Consider the following 21,241-nt stretch of genomic DNA (forward strand, 5'->3'; position numbering starts at 1 on the left):
CAGGCAGTTTGACGCAAGAGGTCAACCCATCCCGAAACAGAGCAGATGAAGAGCAGAGAGCGAGTGGGGTTATTTGGGGAGGAAAAACCTCCTTATATAAAAGAATCTGCTTTAATTCTGAAAGAGTTTCCTTGATCTCTCTGCATGGAATTGAAAAGCGGTAGCAAACGGAACTCTTCCCCCCCCCCTTCCCTGCACATGCCCTGTATAATCAATGCAGGCCGTTTTCCTAATGCTTTTCTCATTCTGTTTATTTTTCTAACAAATGCCTCTGTCTCTCTTTTTCTCCCCCACCCCAAAAAACCCCAAGGGCCAGAAATGACGTCTCCAGCATCAGAAGGGAGAGAACTTCAGTTGAGTGGAATGTGGGCTTCATAAATAGCAAACCGCAAATGCTTGATGGGGGCAGCAGAGGTGAACTTTTCAGGTTAACTAATTCCATAGCTTATTGCTTAAAAAAAAAGACGGGGAGGGGGGAGAGAATATATAAAAAGGTGCAGGGCCACCCTTAGATTCATAAGCTCCGAGAATGAGTCCTGTCAGAGTTTGTCTTTGCCTGCTGGGCTTCATCACTTATGCATCAGGTCAGATGCCTGGTGGGAGAGGTGAGTGGAATTCAATTCCCTTTACAGGAGGGCTTAATTTCAGAAATCGATTTCAGATTTCCAGGCTGAGAACTAAAGATCTGTCCTTCCTTCTTGTTGGCTTTTTTTCCTCCACCCACATGCTCGTTTCCTTATAAAATTCCATTGCCCTTTTTCATTAATGTTGAGTTTTTATAGACACTGTTTAAGCTGGCAAGCAAATGGATTTAAAGGATTAGACTGTAGAGTCTCTAGCCAATATCTAAATTCATGATTTTTTTTTTTTAAAAGTCCAGCAGAAGCCTTATGCAGCAGGTTGTGTCTGAGGTTAAACTTTTTGTTTCGATCATGTAATATTGTTACACTTTATGGTCACACAATATTTAATTGTATATATCTAGTGAGCAACTATGTACTACTACGTATGTGTGATTAACAATTATATACAACTACACATTCTTGTAAAATTTCTCTCTCTTTCTACACCTCGCCCACCTGCAAAAATTTAGGAAAGTAATCCAGATTTGGGCAGAAATAAGAATTTAATGAAATCTAGAAATGGGAAGCAGAGAAAAAGATTGCTTCTAAAAAGATTGCTTCTATCTCATGAGCTGCATCATCAAAGGATTGACGGCTTCTCGTGGGCAGAATAGTTCTGTATTACGGAATTCACTGCTACAAGGTTTGGCTGCAGTGTTCCTTGGAAATTGGCAAGAGAGGAAAAGTGAATATCAGTGAATATCAGCTCCCTATTGACTGTTGTCTTCACGCAACCAGGGAAACTAAAGATCTAGCACAGTGTTTCTCAACCCTGGTGTCATGTTCATCGTTTCAATGTGTTTATACATCGTAACGGTTTGCATGCCAGAGCATTGACGCGCGTTCCTGGCTGGGAGGGAGCTGCTGATAAACCTTGTACCGAAAGTTGTATCTCACTGTGCCAAGCAGGAATGTGTTTGGGTTATCTTTTGATGTCAAGGTCTTTTTGCCCATTGATCAGCAGAACTCGTTAGGAGCACCTGGGAATGTGGATCTGAGATGATTGGGGGGGGGACTCTGTAACAGGGCTATTTAGTTTGACTTTAGGCACGCTTTTCTCATTCTCAGCTTTCTTTCTGTTTGCACTCTATCCTTAATAAAATCAGAACTTAAACTTTGATTTTGAGTCTGAGTACTTTATTTGGGAGAGGCATTCATTACACTTGGCAACTTTAAGACGGGTGGACTTCAACTCCCAGAATTCTTAGGAGTCCACCGGTCTTAAAGTTGCCAGGGTTGAGAAACACGGATCTAGCAGATGCAATGCGTATTTACCATGTTAATTTTGTCTATTGCTAATTTGAGTTTCTTTGGACTTTAGTACGTTACGCAGGCACAAACCCAGATCAATGGTCTAGTTCAGAACCAGGTTAAACATATTGTGCAAATAAAGGTGCTGCAAAGAAATAAATTCTTTCAAAGGAGGCCTTTTAGCATCAGGTCTAATGTGTGCCTGAGAAACTGTTAATATCCCTCCTGCTTCTCTGAGCCTGAAGTTACCAGGGCTGGGGGGTGGTTGAGGGGAGGGAATTGGTGCCTAGGGCTGTTTTGCAAAATATGTGTTTATTTGCAAATACACAGGCTGAGCATAGATGCGACTGTCCTCATCTGGCTGCAGAAATTTTACCTATGCCTATTCTGGGATTTTAATTCCAGTACCTCTGGAGGGATCCCTTGCCAGGAAGACTGGCTTAAACACTTCAATTAAGAGGCAATGGAATTATTTTATCAGTCATAAGCAGTTGCCAACATTTGAAAAGCCCCACAAACTTCATCTCCCTCCTGGGCTGCGTTCACACAACACCCTTGGCCAAGGCAACTGCAAACCACCCAGGGTCCCCTGAGTGGGGGAGATGGGCGGTAATAAAAATATGACAAATAAATAAATAAATAAACCGAGTGTTGCGCTCTCATGACTGCTAAGCTTGGTTTGTTTTCATTATTTGGCTAGTTTTTTCTGGATTTGTGGCCTAGTATTTTATGGTTCTTGATATTGCACAAATGCAGAAAATGTCTCTCCTCCCATGTATTGTCTTGTGTGAACAAGCCTCAGTTTGTACAATCCTGGTCATCTAAAAAGATGTTTCCCCGCTTAGGGTTCCTGACTTGAGTTTGCAGCGTTGTCAACTCCTTCCCGCCCCAGGCTTGCAATAAACCAACAACCATGTCCATCGAGTGTTGGGGGGGTGGGGGAGGCCAAGCCCCAGGGCCCCAGTTGATGAAAAAATTCTGAGTGACCATGGGCTTTCTCTCTGCGTTACTCTCTGGGTAACGTTCACACCACATGTAACCCAGTTACTAAATTAATCCATTTTCTGCAGTTGCAGGCTAACCAAATGAGTTAATACAATATGGTAAACCAAAGGAACAGAGTAATGGGAACCTGAGGGCATGTAGTTCTGGGTGTAAATGCTTCACTTTCTTGCTTCCCTTTGGGGGACAACACCTTCTCTCTCAGCCCAGCCTCCCTCACAGGGTTGTTGTGGGGATTACATTTGGAGCGGCCCTGTGTCCACGGCCGCCTGTTGCTTTCAGAGAAACGACGGGATATAAATATATTTATTTTGTATTTATTTTATATTTTAACTGTTTTAATTGTAATTGTTTTAATTGTTTTATGGTTTTATTGTTGCAAGCCGCCCAGAGTCACTCGCTGAGATGGGCGGCTATAGAAATCAAATCAAATCCATAAGTAAATAAATAAATACATACATACGTACATACCTTGATGGAGCGCCACCGCCTCCCTGCACCTCAAGGAGAGGCTCTGCATTTTTGAGGCAGAGAGGAACAGCCTCTTCCAGGAGCTTTGGAGAAGAAGGGCAATGCATTAGGTGGCTTTTACAGGGAGGCGTTTGTTGTAATGGAAGCAGCTTGTAAGGCAAATAAACGCCTGGGCCACTTTCCTTGCAGGTCAGGGGGATAAAAACTGTCAAATCTAACTGGGGTTGCTGAAACTACTTATATAGAGCAGTGTTTCTCAACCTTGGCCACTTTAAGATGGGTGGACTTCAACTCCCAGAATTCCCCAACCAGGCTGGTTGGGGAATTCTGGGAGTTGAAGTCCACCCATCTTAAAGTGGCCAAGGTTGAGAAACACTGATATAGGGCAATTAGTTGTGTGCACACAGACCTCCCCCCACCTCTGAATCCCTGAATTGCAGCTAGGGACCCCAAAGATCACTGAGTGCAGAGCTCTGTGCCCAGCATCTCAAAACGGTTGTTATGGCACCAGAAAAGATGCAGAAGAGAAGTCCCAAAATGGCGGCAAGTTATATGCCTTCCTGGCGAGGAAAAACCATGCTCTGGGAGGCTTTAAAGCTTGGCGGGGAGGCAAGCGATAGAGGGGAGCAGGATGGGGTGTAAAAAACCCCCCAGCATGGAGAAGGAGATGTGGATGTGTCTTTTTGTAATAGAGGCCCTGAGGTTTATCAGCTTAAATTGCCTGTAAACAGAGACAGAAGGGAAGCCCTTCAGTTCTTCATGCAGTATTCCGTGGAACTCTCTGCCACAGGATGTGGGGATAGCAAGAGCTTGAAATGGCTTTGGAAAGAGATTAGATAGATGGAGAAGAGAGGAGATGTCTAGCAGTTATTTATTAAGAATGGAACTTCCATATTAAGTAGCAGTCTATCAGTTTCTCAGAGGTTGTAACAGAGGAAGACTATCACCTTAGCACCTGATTCTGTCTACTCGGTCAGTGTGAGAACCAGGACGCTGGACAAGTTATTTGTTTGTTTGTTTATTAATTATATAAACAACTGCAATTGTGACATTGTTATAGCTTTGATCTGATTTATCTCACCATTCTTAGGCTGGGTGCACACAAGAATTAAAACCTCAAGCCGGATTAGCAAAACACAGTGACCTTTTTCTCATGCAACAGTGTGCCTGTGTTTCTCAACCTCAGCAACTTTAAGATGTGTGGACTCAACTCCCAGAATTCCCAAGCCAGCATGCTGGCTGGGGAATTCTGGGAATTGAAGTCCACACATCTTAAAGTTGCTGAGGTTGAACAACACTGGCCTAAACTATATTACGGCTTAGTAAGAGCCAGCGTCACACAACACTCCAAGAAAATGTCTCAGTCCCCCCATTACGTTGAACCACAACCTGCCCCATTTTATTTTAGCCTCTCTAGGGCGTTGTGCAAATGCACCCTTATAATGGAAGTGGGAATTTAGCCCCCTATTAAATAGGGTTGCTGAATACAATCCCACCCTTGGCTTCTAATTTGGTTAATTAACTCTAACTATAAATCTCAGTCTATTTTTAAATTTTTGTAAACTACACTGTTGTTCTACACAAAAAGGTGGGCTATAAATTCAATCACAGATAATTAAATCTCATCAAACTAGAATCCGAAGTACGTCGATGGGATGGAGTGCTAGTGATATTTTTTTCAACAGGGCTTGGGCAAATATGTATATTTTCCCAACCCAAGCCCTTTTCAGGTGTTTTACTCTCATCAGGAAGAAAAAAAAAGGGAGAAGCAGAATTTTTAAACATTTTAAAAAGAAGTCCTGGCTGAAATTTCAGCCTTCTCTAACTGGTGCCCTCTGGATACATTGGTTGCAAGAGACATACAGGTAGTCCTCAGTTTATGACCACAATTGGGACAGGAATTTCCACGTAAGTCATTGAGGTCGTAAGTTGAATCACCATGTGACCAGAGCTGATTTTACCATCATTTTTTACAGTGGTCGTTAAGCGAATCCCGCTTCCCCAATGGGCGTTTTTTGCCGAAAGCAGCAAAAAAGTCACAAAGCATGATCACGTGACTGCAGGACTCTGCAGCTGGTAGTAAATATGAGCCGGCTGTCAAGCACCAGAAATGTGATCGTGTGACCTTGGGGGTGTGTGACGTTTTGTGACACTTGGAAGTGCTTTACAGACTGTAAAGCACCCATTCCAAGGCCGTTGTAACTTCGGACCGTTGCTAAATGAACTGTCCTGATTACCAGGAAACACACTGAGACAATGACTTGGTCTCTAATATTTATTAGTAGTACTTAACAAGAATCCTAACAAACTGAGGAAGCATGGGAAAAACCCAGCCATATAAACCCCAAGGGTTAAGGCGGTCCCGATCTGTGTCTCTTTGAATGGCTGAACAGTTCCTCAGTGCTACGCATGCGCTTGACAGTCTGGGTGGGAGCCCCCTGCTCGCCATCCTTACTCATGACATGAACGGTTGTAAGTCGAAGACTGCCTTAATTCCACCCTCTGGCCCTACGAGAATATGCAGAGATGAGGCTGTTGGAGATGCTTTTGGCCCGACTCAGCCTAGCGCTCCCCTTCTGTTCTAGGAGGCGACTTCTCACCCCAGATGCTAACCGAGATGAAGGAAACCAACAAGGCGCTGAGAGAAATCAGAGAGCTGCTAAAACAGCAGGTAAGAAGGAAGAAGAGTCCCTTCTTTGCAAAACCTTTCATTCTTTTTTGCAGCAGAAACAAAACAGGGACAAACCTGATGCATTTTCAGTGGTGCAGCAAAGAAATTAATCCCCTCCTCTAACATTGCTTGCTGGGTGTTCGGTCGGGGGAAACGTGGTGGCTGGGTGCGCAGAGAGCATGGGACCTGACTGCTGAAAGGAGTCATCGGCAGCGTTCATGTAAAAGAGGGAGCGATGAGCAAATGAGACAAGAAAATGAAAGTTAGCCCGGACCAAGTTTAACATGTTTCCCAAGCACAATACTTTTTACTTTACTTTACTTTATATTTTATTTTATTTTTTCTTTAACAGAAGGGAACAAAACACAAACATACACACATTGTCAAAAAAAAAACCCAAATACATAACAAGTACTTAAAAAAATAGGTGAAAAAAACACAACATAAAAAATTAAAAAAAAATACACAAAGCATCATTTGAATAGCTTCATTTGGAAAGTGTGCCAACCTTAGACTTAACCTGGGCTCCTTTTGGCGACTGGGGGGCCTGCATAAATGCTGGCCATTTTGGGAGGTTTATGCCTCAAGGTATGTACGGCACCAGAGGGGTCAAAAAAGTCAAGATGGCAACCCCAGCCATGTGATTGAAGCCCCCCCTTTTATATGTGCATTGTGGCACCCATTTAAAAAAGGAGGGGATTCATTACATGGTTGTGGTTGCCATCTTGACTTTTTTGACCCCCCCTGCAGACATCCCTGCCTGGCAGAGTCCCAGAAAAGGGGCTAGCAGTAACCAAGCAAAGTATTTGCATGGACAGAGTTCAGTGGCAATTCGTTAATTAGTCTTATGCAAATCAAACAAAAGGCCTCCCTGAATTTTTCCACTGAGTAATTTTTAGGGTGCAAACATGCATCCTTTTCTTGAGGCTATTTGATGCCCGACTGCAATACCGTCAGAATAGAAGCCGAAGAAATTGAGAGCTTGTTCTCTGGGAAGAGGCATAAGGCTCCTGCAAAGGGGAAACAAAACCTTTTGCCTCCACGATCTGGCTAAAGAAAAAAAGGGAACAGCCATTTGCTGTGTGTACTAAATGGAACCTCCATGGGCAGGAGCAGTTTACCTCTGACTGCTAAAATTCCGAGGCTGACACTGGAGGAGGGCTGTTTGCCTTCAGGTGCTGCTCATGGACTTGCCTGAAGCACTCAGCGGGCCCCTGCAGGAAAAGAGGACCCCAAATGGAGCCTTGGGCGACTGTAGGCCTCTGAATCAGGGAGGCTGCTGGGCTCCCATGTGGGAGGGGAGGCACCTGGCTGCAGCTGGAGATCTTCGACCAGCCTCTGCTTCAGTCTGCAGATGTCTCAGTGCAAGAGGTGCCTGGCCCCTGCCAGACGCTCTCAGAAGGAGGGGGGGAAATGGCCTTCCCTGGTCCTGCTCCGTCCGCCTGCCTCTTATGCAACACCACATTCCCCGCCTGCCTTTCCTCCCACTCCTGGCTGCGGCCTCTCCCTGCCAGCTAACTGGAAAAGCAGACGGGCAGACCCCGCGTGCCAGGACAAACTCTGTGCGGCACAGGGGCCAGCAGGGGCCGGCAGGAGGTGGCCTGCCCTTTCTGCTTTCCTCTCCTGCTTTGTCCTAAATAAAGTCGGCCTCTGCAGCAGTCCTGGGCAGCGGCCGGGGAGTGCTCCAGAGGCAGGGCTGGAGACAGGATGCTGGGAAGATCCTGTCCAGTCACCCCCCACCCCAATTCCCAGCACCCAGGGCCATTTCTGTTGGCCTTGCGGGGTAAACCAGATAGGAATCACCACCAGATGAGCTAATTCTACTTTATTGTAAGGCTACATTGACAGAATCTTACAAGTCTGAAAGTACAAATCTCCCCCCGCCCACCGGTCTCCTTTACAGCCTGAGAAACGAGGGAGGGTCCCTTCTGAGCCTCTTGCCCCTCTCACTATCCATCTGTGAGCTCTGTCCTCTCTTATCTGACCGTTCCCTTGGCAGCGTCTCTGGGCCCCATCTCCCAAGGCCTTTCCCACATCCAATTACAATTTCTTAGTCCTACCACTTGAGATCTTCTTCAACTCTATGTGATGCTGTCTGTGAACAAGGCTTCCCCCTTCCCCCCATGGCTCCTATGACGAGGGTTAATCATGGAGCTTCCATATTCAGAGGCAGTGTACCTCCTATAATCAAACCTCAGAGAAAAACAAAAGGGGATGATTTTCTCCATCATATCCCACTGTGAACCTCTTGGGAGGGACTGCTTTGGCAGCCATACACTTCATGTGTATGTATGTAGGAATGTCTTTTGGTTCGTATGGAATTTCCCAGCAAAGAGGTAATCTATCTACGATTAGCATATACCAGTTATGGACATTTCTTTTTTCCCAGTGTTTCTCAATCTCATGAACTTTAAGATGTGTGGACTTCAACTCCCAGAATTCCCCAGCCAGAGAGAATGTCCATAATTAGTTTATGCTAATTGTAGATAGACTACCGCTGTGCTGGGAAATTCTTAACTGAGATAAGTTAAGAGTCATCTTACCGAAGTCTAGCATGGTGGAACCTCCAAGCACAGGGACAATCTATCTGAGGTTGGGGGATTTCTGTAGAAAGCAGAACGTTGGACCAGCTGGACCTTCATCAAGATCCAACAAGGCAATTCTTTATTTCCCCCCCACAGCCCATTTCTGCACTGCTTTTTCCATTACATAACCCCTTTTTAACAGAAGGAAATTTAAATGCAACCCCCACCTTTCCTTCTAACCACACGCCTTTTCTTCTTTAATCCCCAGTCTTTAAAAATTTAACTTTCTAACAAATGCCTTTGGCATGGAGAGAGGGAGGTGGCCTTCGTCCTTCTGGAAAATGACATTCCCCGCCTCCCTGCCCCCCCACAACTGGGGCAGGGAAGCCAGCCCCTGCCTCTGCTCTCTCCCGCTCTCCAGCAAGGTCTGGAATTGATTAAGGATCTCAAAGAAGAACAAAGCAAAACAAATGCATGGCAATTGTTTACATGGTGCTGGAGAGCTAACTGTCTGCATTTTTGCCAGATGAGACGAAGCCACCTTCTTTTACCTAACTGTGCAGCCCCCCCATCTTTCAGTCTGACTGAACAGAGCACAATCCAACAATTCTATATTCTGAATTCAAATGGGGTGAACTTTTAAAGCCTCTGAATCAACCTCAGCTTGTGCTAACTTCCTAGACATGTCGCTATAGTTTTCATAGAAATGGCTTGCCCTTGATTTTGTGACTTCCCAATCTAACCCTAGAGAGCCAGTTTGGTGTAGTGGTGAAGGCACCAGGCTAGAAACTGGGAGGCCGTGAGTTCTAGTCCCGTCTTAGGCACAAAAACAACTGGGGACCTTGGGCCAGTCACTCTCTTTCAGCCCTGAGAAGGAGGCAATGGCAAACTGCATCTGAAAAGCCTTGCCAAGAAAACTGCAGGGACTAGTCCAGGCAGTCTCCAAGAATCAGACACGATTGAACGGAGTAAAAAAAAAAAGTCTAACCCTAAGCCCTGGGATTTCTTAGTGGTCTCTTGTTTTCTGAAATTCTTATATTGCCGGCTAATTTAGAATTTGCAGGATGGATACCAAAGCAGGAGGACGTTAAAAGAGGTGCCAGGACCGAAACAAACAGCATCATGTTTATTTAAATTGTCCCTATTAATTACTTACAGCACCAGGAGTCCCTCCTCCATCTGTCAAGTGGCGAAGATAGTCTTGGGAATTCAAATTCGGCTCACCAAGGGGTTGCTTTTGTTGGGCAAGTTTTACAGCCCTGCAACCTCTCTTTCCCCCTCCGCCCCCGGAGTTGCTTAGTTTAGGCATCAGGAAAGGAACGGTTAGATATTCATGAGGATTGTGTCTAACAGGCCCTGGGCACCTGCTGTGACAAAAGAGGAGAATAATTACCTGGTTGGGGTTTGAGCAAAAAGTTGGCCGTCTCACAGCTTGCAAGGGGAAATAGGAAGCACTGGGTTGTCTGAGCAGCCTCTATTCCAGATGTTAATGAAAAATGCAGGCCAATCACAGGACAGCTCCCATCCCACAATGGGCCAGGTCCAACCCTACTTAAATGCTCAAGGCCCTCCGAGGCTGGCCAGGTGATGCTACCTTGCCAAACAGTCAAACCCTTTCTTCAACTTGGTGCCTTTCAGATCAGTTAGATCACATCTCCCACAAGTCTCATCCGACATACGACATGGGTATTGTAGTGTGACAAACTTGAAAGCTCCAGATTGGGGAATGTTATTCTGGGGCCAGGTTGGCTGGGGATGATGGGATGGGAGTATAGTGGTACTCCCAGGACACATGGAAGCTTTGGATTTGGAGAAAACGGGATGATTTGGTTTCTCAAGGGCATCTTGGCAGCTGCTAATTTCTATTCTCCAACAAGAGAATAAGGAGGCCCTTGGGGTGCTAGATGGCCACACAGGTGAACCAATACGGGCAACTTTATCATGGCTGAAATCACACACATCTCTGCTAAACCATGGGTGTGGGAGACATGGTTTAGTAAATCACAGTAGGTTGGTTTTACCCAGCATACTAAGCCGGGAGTCTACCAAGGAGGTGGGTCAAAAGTCAACACGGCAGCTGTGACCATTCAATTGAAGCCTCTTTGCTCACAAGGTCACAGCCAGCAACTTGACTTTTTTGACCCTCCCGGTGCCTCTGATGCAAAGCCATAACCCATGGTTTACAAATGCAGATGCCTGGCTTTGCCCAACATTAAACCAAACAGACCACCTTGTCATTTAGAAACAGGTGTGAACTCAGCCATTGGCCTGTTTTACACATCCAGCACACTGTAATGGATGCCTATTCTGACAGACTCAGTCTCACAAACAGGTGCTGAAGGAAAACTGATTTATTGAAAGAATAGGGTGCAAATACAAAGAAAGCTGAGAATGAGCAAAAGCGCGCCAAATACAAACTAAAAACCCTCGCTTCCAACCCGATCCCGCCCCTCGCCCCACCATAGCAACCACCCCCTCCCAGGTGTTGGTAACCACACAGATCGGCCTGGGAAAGTAACCTTGTACACATGCCATAACCCAAACACACATTCCCCAGTAACATGAAGGAGAGTACAGCCCGGCACAGCTGAAATTCCTCTCTCAGCAAATGACAGACACGGATCAGGAAACTGACATGCAAAACGTTACGATGTATCCAGAACATCGGAATGATGAACATGACATACCGCCCCCCTTAAACAAACTAAAGAAACCAAACTAAGGAGCAGGCTTAGCAGGATAAGCAGTGTGAAAACGGGCAGTTAAAAGAGGGGAGTGAACATCGCGGGCAGAGACCCACTCAGGATGAGGGAAATGTTTCCAACGGACGAGATACTGCAGTGTAGAACGAAGCCGCCTTGAATCAAGAATTTCCTTGACTTCAAAGTGCTGCTGACCATCAAGCATAATGGGCGCAGGAGGTGCAGGTTGTGGGTGCCAGCGATCTGACTGGTGGAAAGGCTTGAGCAGGCTGCAATGAAAGACGGGGTGCAAACGTTTAAGATTATGTGGCAAATCCAACTTAAAGGTAACAGGATTAATTTGATCCACAATGGGGAAAGGACCCACAAACTTGGGTGCCAACTTCTTAAATGATACTGCATTTGATCCACGGAAATCTGTGCATAGTCGCAAAGTCCCATCCTTCTTTGGTCTAAAGAGAACAGGAGCACCTACCGGGGAATTGGCTGGTTCAATAAAACCCCTAGCCAGATTTTTGTCGACAAACTCCCGTAGCGTTGCAAGTTCCTTCTGGGTCATGGCATAAATTTTTGGTTTAGGTAATTGTGCATTAGGGATAAACTCTATGGCACAGTCAGTTTTTCGGTGCGGCGGCAGCTGATCCGCCTCCTTTTCGCCAAACACATCTGCAAAGTCCTGGTATTGTTCCGGCAGCCCGTCTAGCGGACCGGTGAGGAAATGCGGATTTTTCAGATGACTTTCCCGGCCGGTCCTCGGTCTTTCCCTTCGGGCACGCCGCTGCTCGGTGCCCCTCCTTTCCGCGCCGCGGACATTGCCCTCTCGCATAGCGTCGCTCCTTCTCTTCCTCCCAGGTCCGTTGGCTGGATCTCCCTGGAGGAGCCGGGGTGCGGGACCCTTTACTAAATCTCCCAACCCTCACTGATCTTCGCAAACGTCTCTAGGGCATGCTCAGCGCTGCCCGCCAGCTGGATCCAGTCGTACAGGGTTTTTGGGTCCTCTCGCCTTAGGGACCACTTCAGAACCTCAGTTTCCAGTCCATCCTTGAACATCTCCACCAACGTGGATTGGGACCAATCCTCCACTTTCCCAGCCAGTGCTTTAAATTCCAGCGCATAATCCGCCACGGATCGTGACCCTTGGTACAGTCCCTTTAATGCCCGCTTCGCTCTTTCCTGAGCTAACGGGTCTTCAAAATGTTGCCGTAACGCCCACAGGAACTCCTTGAAGTCTTCTAACTCTGGAGCATCCGATTGGCACAGCTGTACATACCAATCGGCTGCCCTCCCCTTAAGCTTGGTGGCAATGGCGTTTATTTTGCCCCACTCTGACCGGAACCCCTGTTCCCAATCCTCCATATAACTGTTAGCATTAATTATGAAGAAGGACAATTTGGTAGGGTCCCCATTGAACTTTACCGTGAAGGGTGGGGGTCTCGCCGCTTCTGGTCGCTCAGCCCGTTGCACAGCCCCTAGCGAGCGCCTCTCCGCCAGAGGGGATCTCGAAATTGTCACCATCGGGCCCCTCTCCTCTCCTCGACGCCGGGCCCTGCTTCTCCCTCTGGGGGATGGTCGGGGTGACAGTGGGGTGGAATGCCTGTGGTGGGACCCTTCTCTTCCTCTTTCGGGCGAACCCCAGCCCATTGACATTTTTTTCAGCATGAATTCGACCGAGTCTAATTTTGCCTCCAACACCTTTATACGGTCAGGGGTGGGTGACCCCTCAGGCGCCTCTTTTCTGACCACAATAGGTGACAGCGGGTACCGCCGCTTCCAGGAGGCTTGAGTCGCCCCAGTGATCGAGTCCTCATCCCAAGTGAGGTAGTCACCGCCCGAAGTACTGGTCGTTTCTGGTACTTTTTGATGGCCCTCCTTCCCCTTCGGGTTGGGGTTGGTTTCTGCCCGACCCTCCGGAGTGTCGCTGCAGGGTACCTTCTCTGCTCTCACCAGCTTGGAGTCCGGTTCCCCTTCGCTCGATGCCTCGCTCTCCATCTCTTGCAATCTCGGTTTGTTCATCGCTAGCACTCCCCTTCACAGACGAATCTGGATAGGGGCTAGCGGAATAAGTTTTTGAGATTCTCAGCTTTATGTAATGGATGCCTATTCTGACAGACTCAGTCTCACAAACAGGTGCTGAAGGAAAACTGATTTATTGAAAGAATAGTGTGCAAATACAAAGAAAGCTGAGAATGAGCAAAAGCACACCAAATACAAACTAAAAACCCTCGCTTCCAACCCGATCCCACCCCTCGCCCCACCATAGCAACCACCCCCTCCCAGGTGTTGGTAACCACACAGATCAGCCTGGGAAAGTAACCTTGAACACATGCCATAACCCAAACACACATTCCTCAGTAACATGAAGGAGAGTACAGCCCAGCACGGCTGAAATTCCTCTCTCAGCAAATGACAGACACGGATCAGGAAACTGACATGCGAAACGTTACGATGTATCCAGAACATTGGAACGATGAACATGACACACACCAAAAACCTGGGTTTGCACAATGTTGGCTAAAACATGGCCGGTCTGGTTGGGGGCTCAGCGTGTGCTGTGCAGATTTGGGCAACTGTGTTAATTCAGTTGGTGCAGGAAAGCGCGGATCACCTGTTCAAATGCCTCCATGATGAGCAATGTCCTTCTCTCATGTCATACAGTTGGTCCTTCTTGTCCCAGATAGACCTTTCCTGGCCCTGCCTACCCAGGGCCTTTGGCAGCAGACCATCAGTGCTGTGGCTGTTACTTTGACCCTGGTGTGTATACACAGAGCCTACAACCTAAAGCAGTGTTTCTCAACCCTGGCAAATTTAAGATGTGTGGACTTCAATAACTTTGCTGGCTGGGGAATTCTGGGACTTGAAGTCCACACATCTTAAAGTTGCCAAGGTTGAGAAATGCTGCCCTAAAAACCTGCAGCCCTCCAAAGGAGGGTGGGTGGGGAGGCTTTAATATGGTCTTCACAAGGGAGAACAGCGGTAACATCCCTGGACAGTAAGCATAACAGTACATCAGTTCAATCAAACACTCCCAGTGATTTCACTTAATCTGCCTCCCAGCTTCTTCAATCACGCCTTTAACCTTTGGGGAGGATATTTGGCCCCCTCCGTGCTACTCAAAGCTCAAGCTGCAGCCTTGGACCAAAATGGGGGCCCTGAGTTTTAATCGTACCTCCTGGAGGCAAGCCCTGAGTTCAATCCTGCTGATGCTTTTCCATTTGCTGCTGGCCTTCCTCAAAACCCGTGGGCTCGTTCTCATTCCAAATATTACCAGGTTTTGCAGTCACTAGGGTCTATGAACTTTTTTTCCCAATTACAATTTTCACAGGTCAAAGAGATCACCTTCTTGAAAAACACTGTGATGGAGTGTGATGCCTGCGGTGAGTCAAGCTGAAAAGCATGGCTGGCTGGGGAATTCTGGGAGTTGAAGTCCACACAGCTTAAAGCAGCCAAGGTTGAGAAACACTGGTCTAAGGTTATAAGTGAACTAGTATCTAAAATTACACAAAACGTGATCACATCTACAATTACAAAAATGTGATGATATCTAAAATGACAAAATTTAATAGTATCTAAAATTATGTAAAGTACATCTGTGTAGCAGGAACTTGGCCTGTTGAGCTCTGGTGGATCTTACATGCTGCTGTGCAAAACCCAGCCACGTGTGCTTTAATAAATGGCAGTTCATCTGTAAGCAGCATCTGGGCACAGGCTGAGTCTGAGCAAGCAGGATATCTGCCAATCAGAGGGAGGATACTATTCATGGTAATCTGGGATAAACAAGGAGGAAACAGCAACTCAGTTGAAAACCATAGAGAATGTTGCCCCTTCTTTGCAAATACCACCCTGCCAAAGACTGAGGCATTTCCATTTAGGATTACAGTGTTTCTCTCCCGCTAATCAGCTGTGAGTGCATGGGAAGGTGCCTTACATTTGCTGATAAGAATAAATGGTTGAAAATGAAGGAATGAGCAAAAACGCCAAAGGCTACAGACTTGCTTACTGCTACAAATGGGTGCCATTAAAGGCTCCCTGCCAGGGGTCTTGGGGGGGGTCAGAAAAGTCAAGATGGCAGCCACAACCATGCAATCAAAGCCTGATTTTTAAACATGCAATGTATGTGTAATGGGATGACCTTGGGAGACAGGAGGAGGAGGAGCTGCAGACTGGGCAACTGTCAGATAAGAGGCAGCTGGGCCCACAGAAGGAATGGGGATGTGGGAAGCATCTCAGAAGGGACCCATCCCTATAAAGGGACCCTTATAGTCCCTTCTTGGACTATAAAGGCTGGGGGGGGAGCACTTTCAGACTTGCAAGATTCTGTTAATGAAACCTTACAATAAGGATAGTATTAGTACTCATGGTTTTAGTTTCTTGTCTGGACTACCTCAAAGGGCTGAGAGTATGGTTGTGACCCCCATCATGACTTTTTTGACCCCCCCATCCCTGAGGACATCCCTGTTACCTGTTGCTGTATTTAATCCTTTTTCCAATTGCTTAAATGGGTTCCTCTGGCTTTTCGTCAGTGTCCACCTCTTCCCTCTCAGCACCTTTGTCCTGTGTCCCCCTCCGGTTGCTTTTGGCTGAAGGGAGGGAAGAGGTGGGTGGGTGTGTTCTTGTCGGTTTGTTTGATATATGCAGCTGGGGATCAGTAAGTGTTATACACAATTAATTTTAATTGATATTCATTCAAGTTAATATACACTTTTTTTGGTCCTGGTTCTTTCTTTGGAGTGTGGCTTCTGGCAGCTATACAGACATACAGGTAGACATGTATGTGGACATATTACAACGGTGTCACATGTAGACGTATATGGGGAGGGCATTTCCAGGTTTGGTTCAGTTGGAGTTGGCAGCCCGAGACGGACAAGGTGGACACTGCTCAGGAATTTTGCCAGTGTTTATAATTTTGTTACAGAGCCAGTTTGGTGTTGTGGTTCAGGCATCAGGCTAGAAGCTGGGAGACCCTGAGTTCTAGTCCCACCTTGGGTAAGAAGCCAGCTGGGTGACCTTGGGCCAGCCCCTTTCTCTCAGCCCCGGGAAGGAGGCAATAGCAAACCACTTGTGAAACCTTGCCAGGAAAACTGCAGGGACTTGTCCAGGTAGTCTCTCAGAATTGGACATGATTGAATGGCAGGAAAAAAAAATTTTTTTTGTTATTGTCTGTTAAGTGTCTATGCGCATAGCCTATTTGTTGATTTAAAGGGAAATTATTGCTGTCCCCCTCCAAAAATCAGGAAACGCAAGAGAACATCAGTGACATGCAATAGCCAGAAAGGAGAAAGAGAAGGGAGAAGGGAGAAGAGGGGAGTGGGAGTGGGGGAGGGATGATGATGATGATGATGATGGAGGTGGCCAAGTCTCTCTCTCTCTTTCTCTCTCCAGGGATGAACACCGGAGCGATTGGCCCTCCGATCAGTCTGACGGCTCTGAACCGCTGTTCTCCAAACCCGTGCTTCCCAGGAGTCACCTGCACCAGGACACCAACCGGCTTCCAGTGTGGGTCCTGCCCCCTGGGTTACACAGGCAATGGGACTCACTGCACTGACATCAATGAGGTCAGGGTCGGCTGTGCTCTGAACGTCGACTGTGCTGCTAGAGAAGAAAGGGCTGAGGACAGGGGGCCTGCCCTTGGCTGGCTGTTTTGCAGAGTCAGACTCCAGCATCCAGCCTTTCTTGGATCAAGCCAGCAGAATCCCTGGGAAGAAAACAGCGGTTTTCCGACTGTCCCCTGGAATGAAATCCTTTCTGCCCCTAAAGTCCAGTCTGGAATCTCAGAGGATCCGGGGACATGTCTGAAGCTGGCTGGCTTCTGGTGGGGAGGGTATTTTTCCTTGCATGAATCAAAAATAAGATCTAGAATGGGGAAGGCCCCTTCTTATAGTCCAGAGGGCTTCTTAAGGGTTGGGGGGACATGGATTGTAGAGGGCTGGGGGATGATGCACTGTGAGGGGAGACTCATGGAAATGAGCATGGGTAGAATTTTCTGAGTTTTTCTTTTTGGGGGTATGTGATGGCATGTGGGAATGACCTTGGGAGACTGGGCCCAGAGACGCTGCCTAGGGAACGATCAGATAAGAGACAGCATAGCCTGTAGCTGGATAGTGGGCAGGGCAAGAGGCTCAGAAGGGACCCTCCCTCGTTTCTCAGGGTGTAAAGGAGACCGGGGGAGAATTGTACTTTCAGACTTGCAAGATGCTGTTAATGTAGCTTTACAATAAAGTAGAATTAGCTCATCTGGCTGTGATTCCTATCTGCTTTACCCTGTGAGGCTGACATCAATCTTGCAAGTCTGAAAGTACATCTCTCCCCACCCCCCATCTCCTTTACAGCCTGAGAAACGAGGGAGGGTCCCTTCTGAACCACTTGCCCTGCCCACTATCCCACTGTGGACTATGCTGTCTCTTATCTGACCATTCCCTTGGCAGTATCTCTGGGCCCAGTCTCCCAAGGCCTTTCCCACATACTATCACAGGATAGGATTTCTCATTCCCTTTTAACTATGCCAAGTTAGGCTTGGGGTATTGTTTTCAAGTGCTTTGTTCCTTAAAATGGTAGTACATGTAAAAAGTGGCTTGAGGACTGCAGGCTTAGGATCATACCCATTATTCTCCTGAGCTGTTGGTCCTGGGGTTGGTATTTAAGAATAGTGCAGCCAGGAGGGTAGGGTGGAGGTCAAAACAGTCAAGATGGAGACCATGACATGATTGAAGCTTCAAATGAATGATCATGACCACTATCTTGACTTTTTTGACCATCCTTGTGGAGTCCCCTGAGTGTAGCAGGAGGAAGAAGTAGAAAGCTTCATATCAATTAAAGGACATGAAGACTTTCAAGGGCCAGTGTTACTATTCCCATATGGCAGCCTGGCATGGGATGGAATGAGGTAGAATGAGATCTTCAGTCCCAGTTTTTTGCTGGTTTCCCAGTCCTGGAAGCAGAGTTCCACCAGAAAGTAGGACCCTTTTTCCAGCAGAAATGGCACTGCTTCCATCCTTGACCAGCCTTCTCCAAGCTGGTGCCCTCCAGATATCTTGGATCCCTTCCCAAATCCGTGGCCAGCCTGCTGCTCTTAGAAGGACACCAGCTTGCAGATGGCTTTTCTTGCAAGTGTGACAATGGCCTGCACTGCACCTTAGGGCTGCTCCATTACCTCTGGAAAACATGGCAATTGTTGGGTTCACAGCCAATAGAGTCCCACTCCATTTTTGGCCCAGGGGGATTCGAGCTGCTTTGTAGCTCTTTCATGTTACTGTGGTCCCGGGTCCTGATGGAGGCAGTCTGCCCATCTGAGAAATGCCCACTTCCAACAGGGCATCTGGATGGGTGGGCAGCAAAGGTACAGATGTCTTTTTAGTCCCCCACAAGCACAACTTCTCTTTGCAGTGCACAGCCAACCCGTGCTTCCCCAGTGTTCGCTGCATCAACACAGCCCCTGGTTTTCACTGTGAGTCGTGTCCACCTGGCTATAGAGGACCGGCGCTGGAAGGAGTTGGTTTGGCATTTGCCAGGGCCAAGAAGCAGGTAACTCCAAGAAAGATCTTCTCCAAGGGGAATTATTTATTTATTTATTAAATTTGTAACGTCAGCAGCACATACAGTATACTAAAACTGGAACAATACAGAGAAGATTAGCATGGCCCCTGGGCAAGGATGGCATGCAAATTTGTGAAGTGCTCCATATTTTCCATGCAGAGTAATTGAGAGGTGGGCAGCATATAAGTTTTATTATTATTATGGTTGGTCGCACAGTCAGCCAGATATTTAGACTGGATTTGGCATTTTTGTCTACCTATCGAGTCCTTCCCAAGGACCTGGGATAGGCAGATGTTGTTTAATATTATTACTATTATTATTATTATTGCTTGGGCAGAGGGGAGGACAGGTGGAAGCCTATTCAGATTTCTTTTTCTTTTTTACAAAATAAATGAACAAAGCAATCAGGATGCTGACTGGGGAATTAAATCAATGAATGAATGCATTTTTGTGTGCTATTCAGGAACTTGGGATAGCAGGAAATCCAGAGCTGCCTTTATGGGGGAAAAAATAAAATTTTATTCAACCGGAAGGCTGAACTCGAATTTTATCCAGGTGTGATGTCATGCCTTGGAGAGACTGCCATCTAGCCTGACTTGGCACCAAGTGGGCACATTCACATGTAAACACCAGAAAATAGATGAGGGCCTTGGTTGAGCATGATTGGAAGTTAATCTATCCCAGGATCTCCAGGGCTTTGGAATGGAGAAGGCTCTCTGCTATCTATTTATTTTTAAAATTTTAAATCACCCAATAGCTGAAGCTTGGGGGACAGTTAACAATAAAACTAGCTAAGAAATGCAATCTGCGTTAAAACATACAGAATAAACTGAAATAAAGTACAAAATAAAGACAGCATACAAACTAGGCAGCAGCGAGGCAGTGTTCAAAATAAAAAAAAGTATGGATTAAAGTACAATGAAGATACAGTTCAAATACAATTAAAATGAAACAGCTTGGGATAATGGAAAGATTCACCTGGCACTGAAATAATGCTAATCGTGGTAGCAGTCGAGACTGTCTTCCGTAAACGGGGTGCCTTCAACACCGTTGTAGAGAAAGGGTAGCATCAATACATATAGGGTGCTCCCAGCACTGGATCCAACACTTCCTCCTGATCCCTGTGTGTTTTCTTTGCCAAACAGGTCTGTAATGATATCAACGAATGTGAGGAAGGGACCACCAGAATCTGCGTGCCAAATTCCATCTGCATTAACACCCCGGTAATTCTTCTTCGCCACCCAGTCTCACACCTTCTCAAAGCTGGGCTTTGTTACCAGTGGAGGGGGAAACAACTGGAGCAGCCTTCTCCAACCTGCTGCCCCCCAGACATCTCATACCCCATACCTATCCCCCAGCAATTTGATTTCTGTGGGTTGCTTAGCTTTTCAAGATTAGCCAAGGTCCACTAAGTGCCGCCAGCTGCAGACAACTATTCTCGCCCATTGCTTCCATCCCACTGGTGTTTCAAAGCGGGAGGGGCTTGGCTGTAGCCAGCAATGCTACATGTCCTTATGCATCTGTATTTGGATGAGCATCAGAATGCATGTCCCATCAAAAGCCATCCAGAGTTGGACATGCATCCACTGAAAACCAGGGGGAGAATCTGGGTTTGGGAGGCCCATTAGCACATGCCTCCAATGGAACCAGTGAGTGATGTTGCATTTGGAAGGCCTTGCACTGAAAGCAAAGGGAAGCATGGAGCATATTGGAGTGGGATTCTATGAATCTCAGGGCATTACAACCCTGTTGGGATGCTTTAATGAAAAGCAGAAAAAAAGGATCTTTGGGGTACTTAATGTTCTCTGGTCTTGGTTGTTTTCCTCCAGACGTTTCATCCCCTGCCTGGGTAACCTCATCAGTGCGAAGGAGAGCAGGGTTTGATGGCTGTTTATATAGAGTAGCTTGTCCTGCTGGTCTTGGTGGGGATCTGGCTTCTTCCTTATTTCCTTGATTAGGGAATTATTTCTTCCCTGATTATTCATCTGGTGGTGTTTCCTGCTTCCCTGGGTGTTGGCTGCTGGGGAAGATGTGCTCTGGGTGATCCAGCTGGTTGACTACCACATTTCCTTCCGGCAGGGATCCTACAAATGTGGGGGGTGCAAGAGCGGCTTCGTAGGGGACCAGATTTCTGGCTGCCGGCCCAAGACCACGCGACGTTGCCCCAACGGTAAATTGAGTCCTTGTCATGAGAAAGCAGAGTGCATTGTTCAGCGTGATGGGACTCTCCTCTGCCGGGTGAGTTGGAGGCCTTCCCTGGTTCTTCACTCACTTCCCAAACCGTTCCAAGATTTGGGAAACTGATGCTGCAGTTTCTCGGTTTCGAACGGGGGAGAAGTCTGGGTTTGTTGAACTGCTCAGAACCTGTTTTAGGTTCCACACTGGGTTACGCTCAATCTCAGCAGGACAGGGAGCCCTTGGGGGCAGAAGCTCTCCAGTTCCAGGCAGATTCCACGGACTCTCTCC

The 21,241-nt window shown here is 47.0% G+C and overlaps 1 protein-coding gene and 1 non-coding gene across 2 annotated transcripts in view; both read left to right on the forward strand.

Annotated features, from left to right (window-relative positions):
• Positions 1-529: 529 nt before the first annotated feature.
• The window catches only part of COMP (cartilage oligomeric matrix protein), a 39,473-nt gene continuing 18,761 nt past the window's right edge, over positions 530-21,241 (forward strand). Inside the window, exons 1-7 of the mRNA XM_063290840.1 lie at positions 530-605; positions 5,933-6,018; positions 14,568-14,619; positions 16,625-16,797; positions 18,626-18,763; positions 19,921-19,998; positions 20,855-21,013. Of these exons, the coding sequence (XP_063146910.1) occupies positions 530-605; positions 5,933-6,018; positions 14,568-14,619; positions 16,625-16,797; positions 18,626-18,763; positions 19,921-19,998; positions 20,855-21,013 (762 nt within the window). The remainder of the gene's footprint in view (positions 606-5,932; positions 6,019-14,567; positions 14,620-16,624; positions 16,798-18,625; positions 18,764-19,920; positions 19,999-20,854; positions 21,014-21,241) is intronic.
• On the forward strand, positions 18,818-18,927 carry LOC134488668 (U6 spliceosomal RNA). The gene has a single exon (XR_010066990.1). It is a non-coding gene; the product is annotated as a U6 spliceosomal RNA (small nuclear RNA).

Source organism: Candoia aspera, chromosome 1, assembly GCF_035149785.1.
Source record: "Candoia aspera isolate rCanAsp1 chromosome 1, rCanAsp1.hap2, whole genome shotgun sequence".
NCBI lineage: Eukaryota > Metazoa > Chordata > Lepidosauria > Squamata > Boidae > Candoia > Candoia aspera.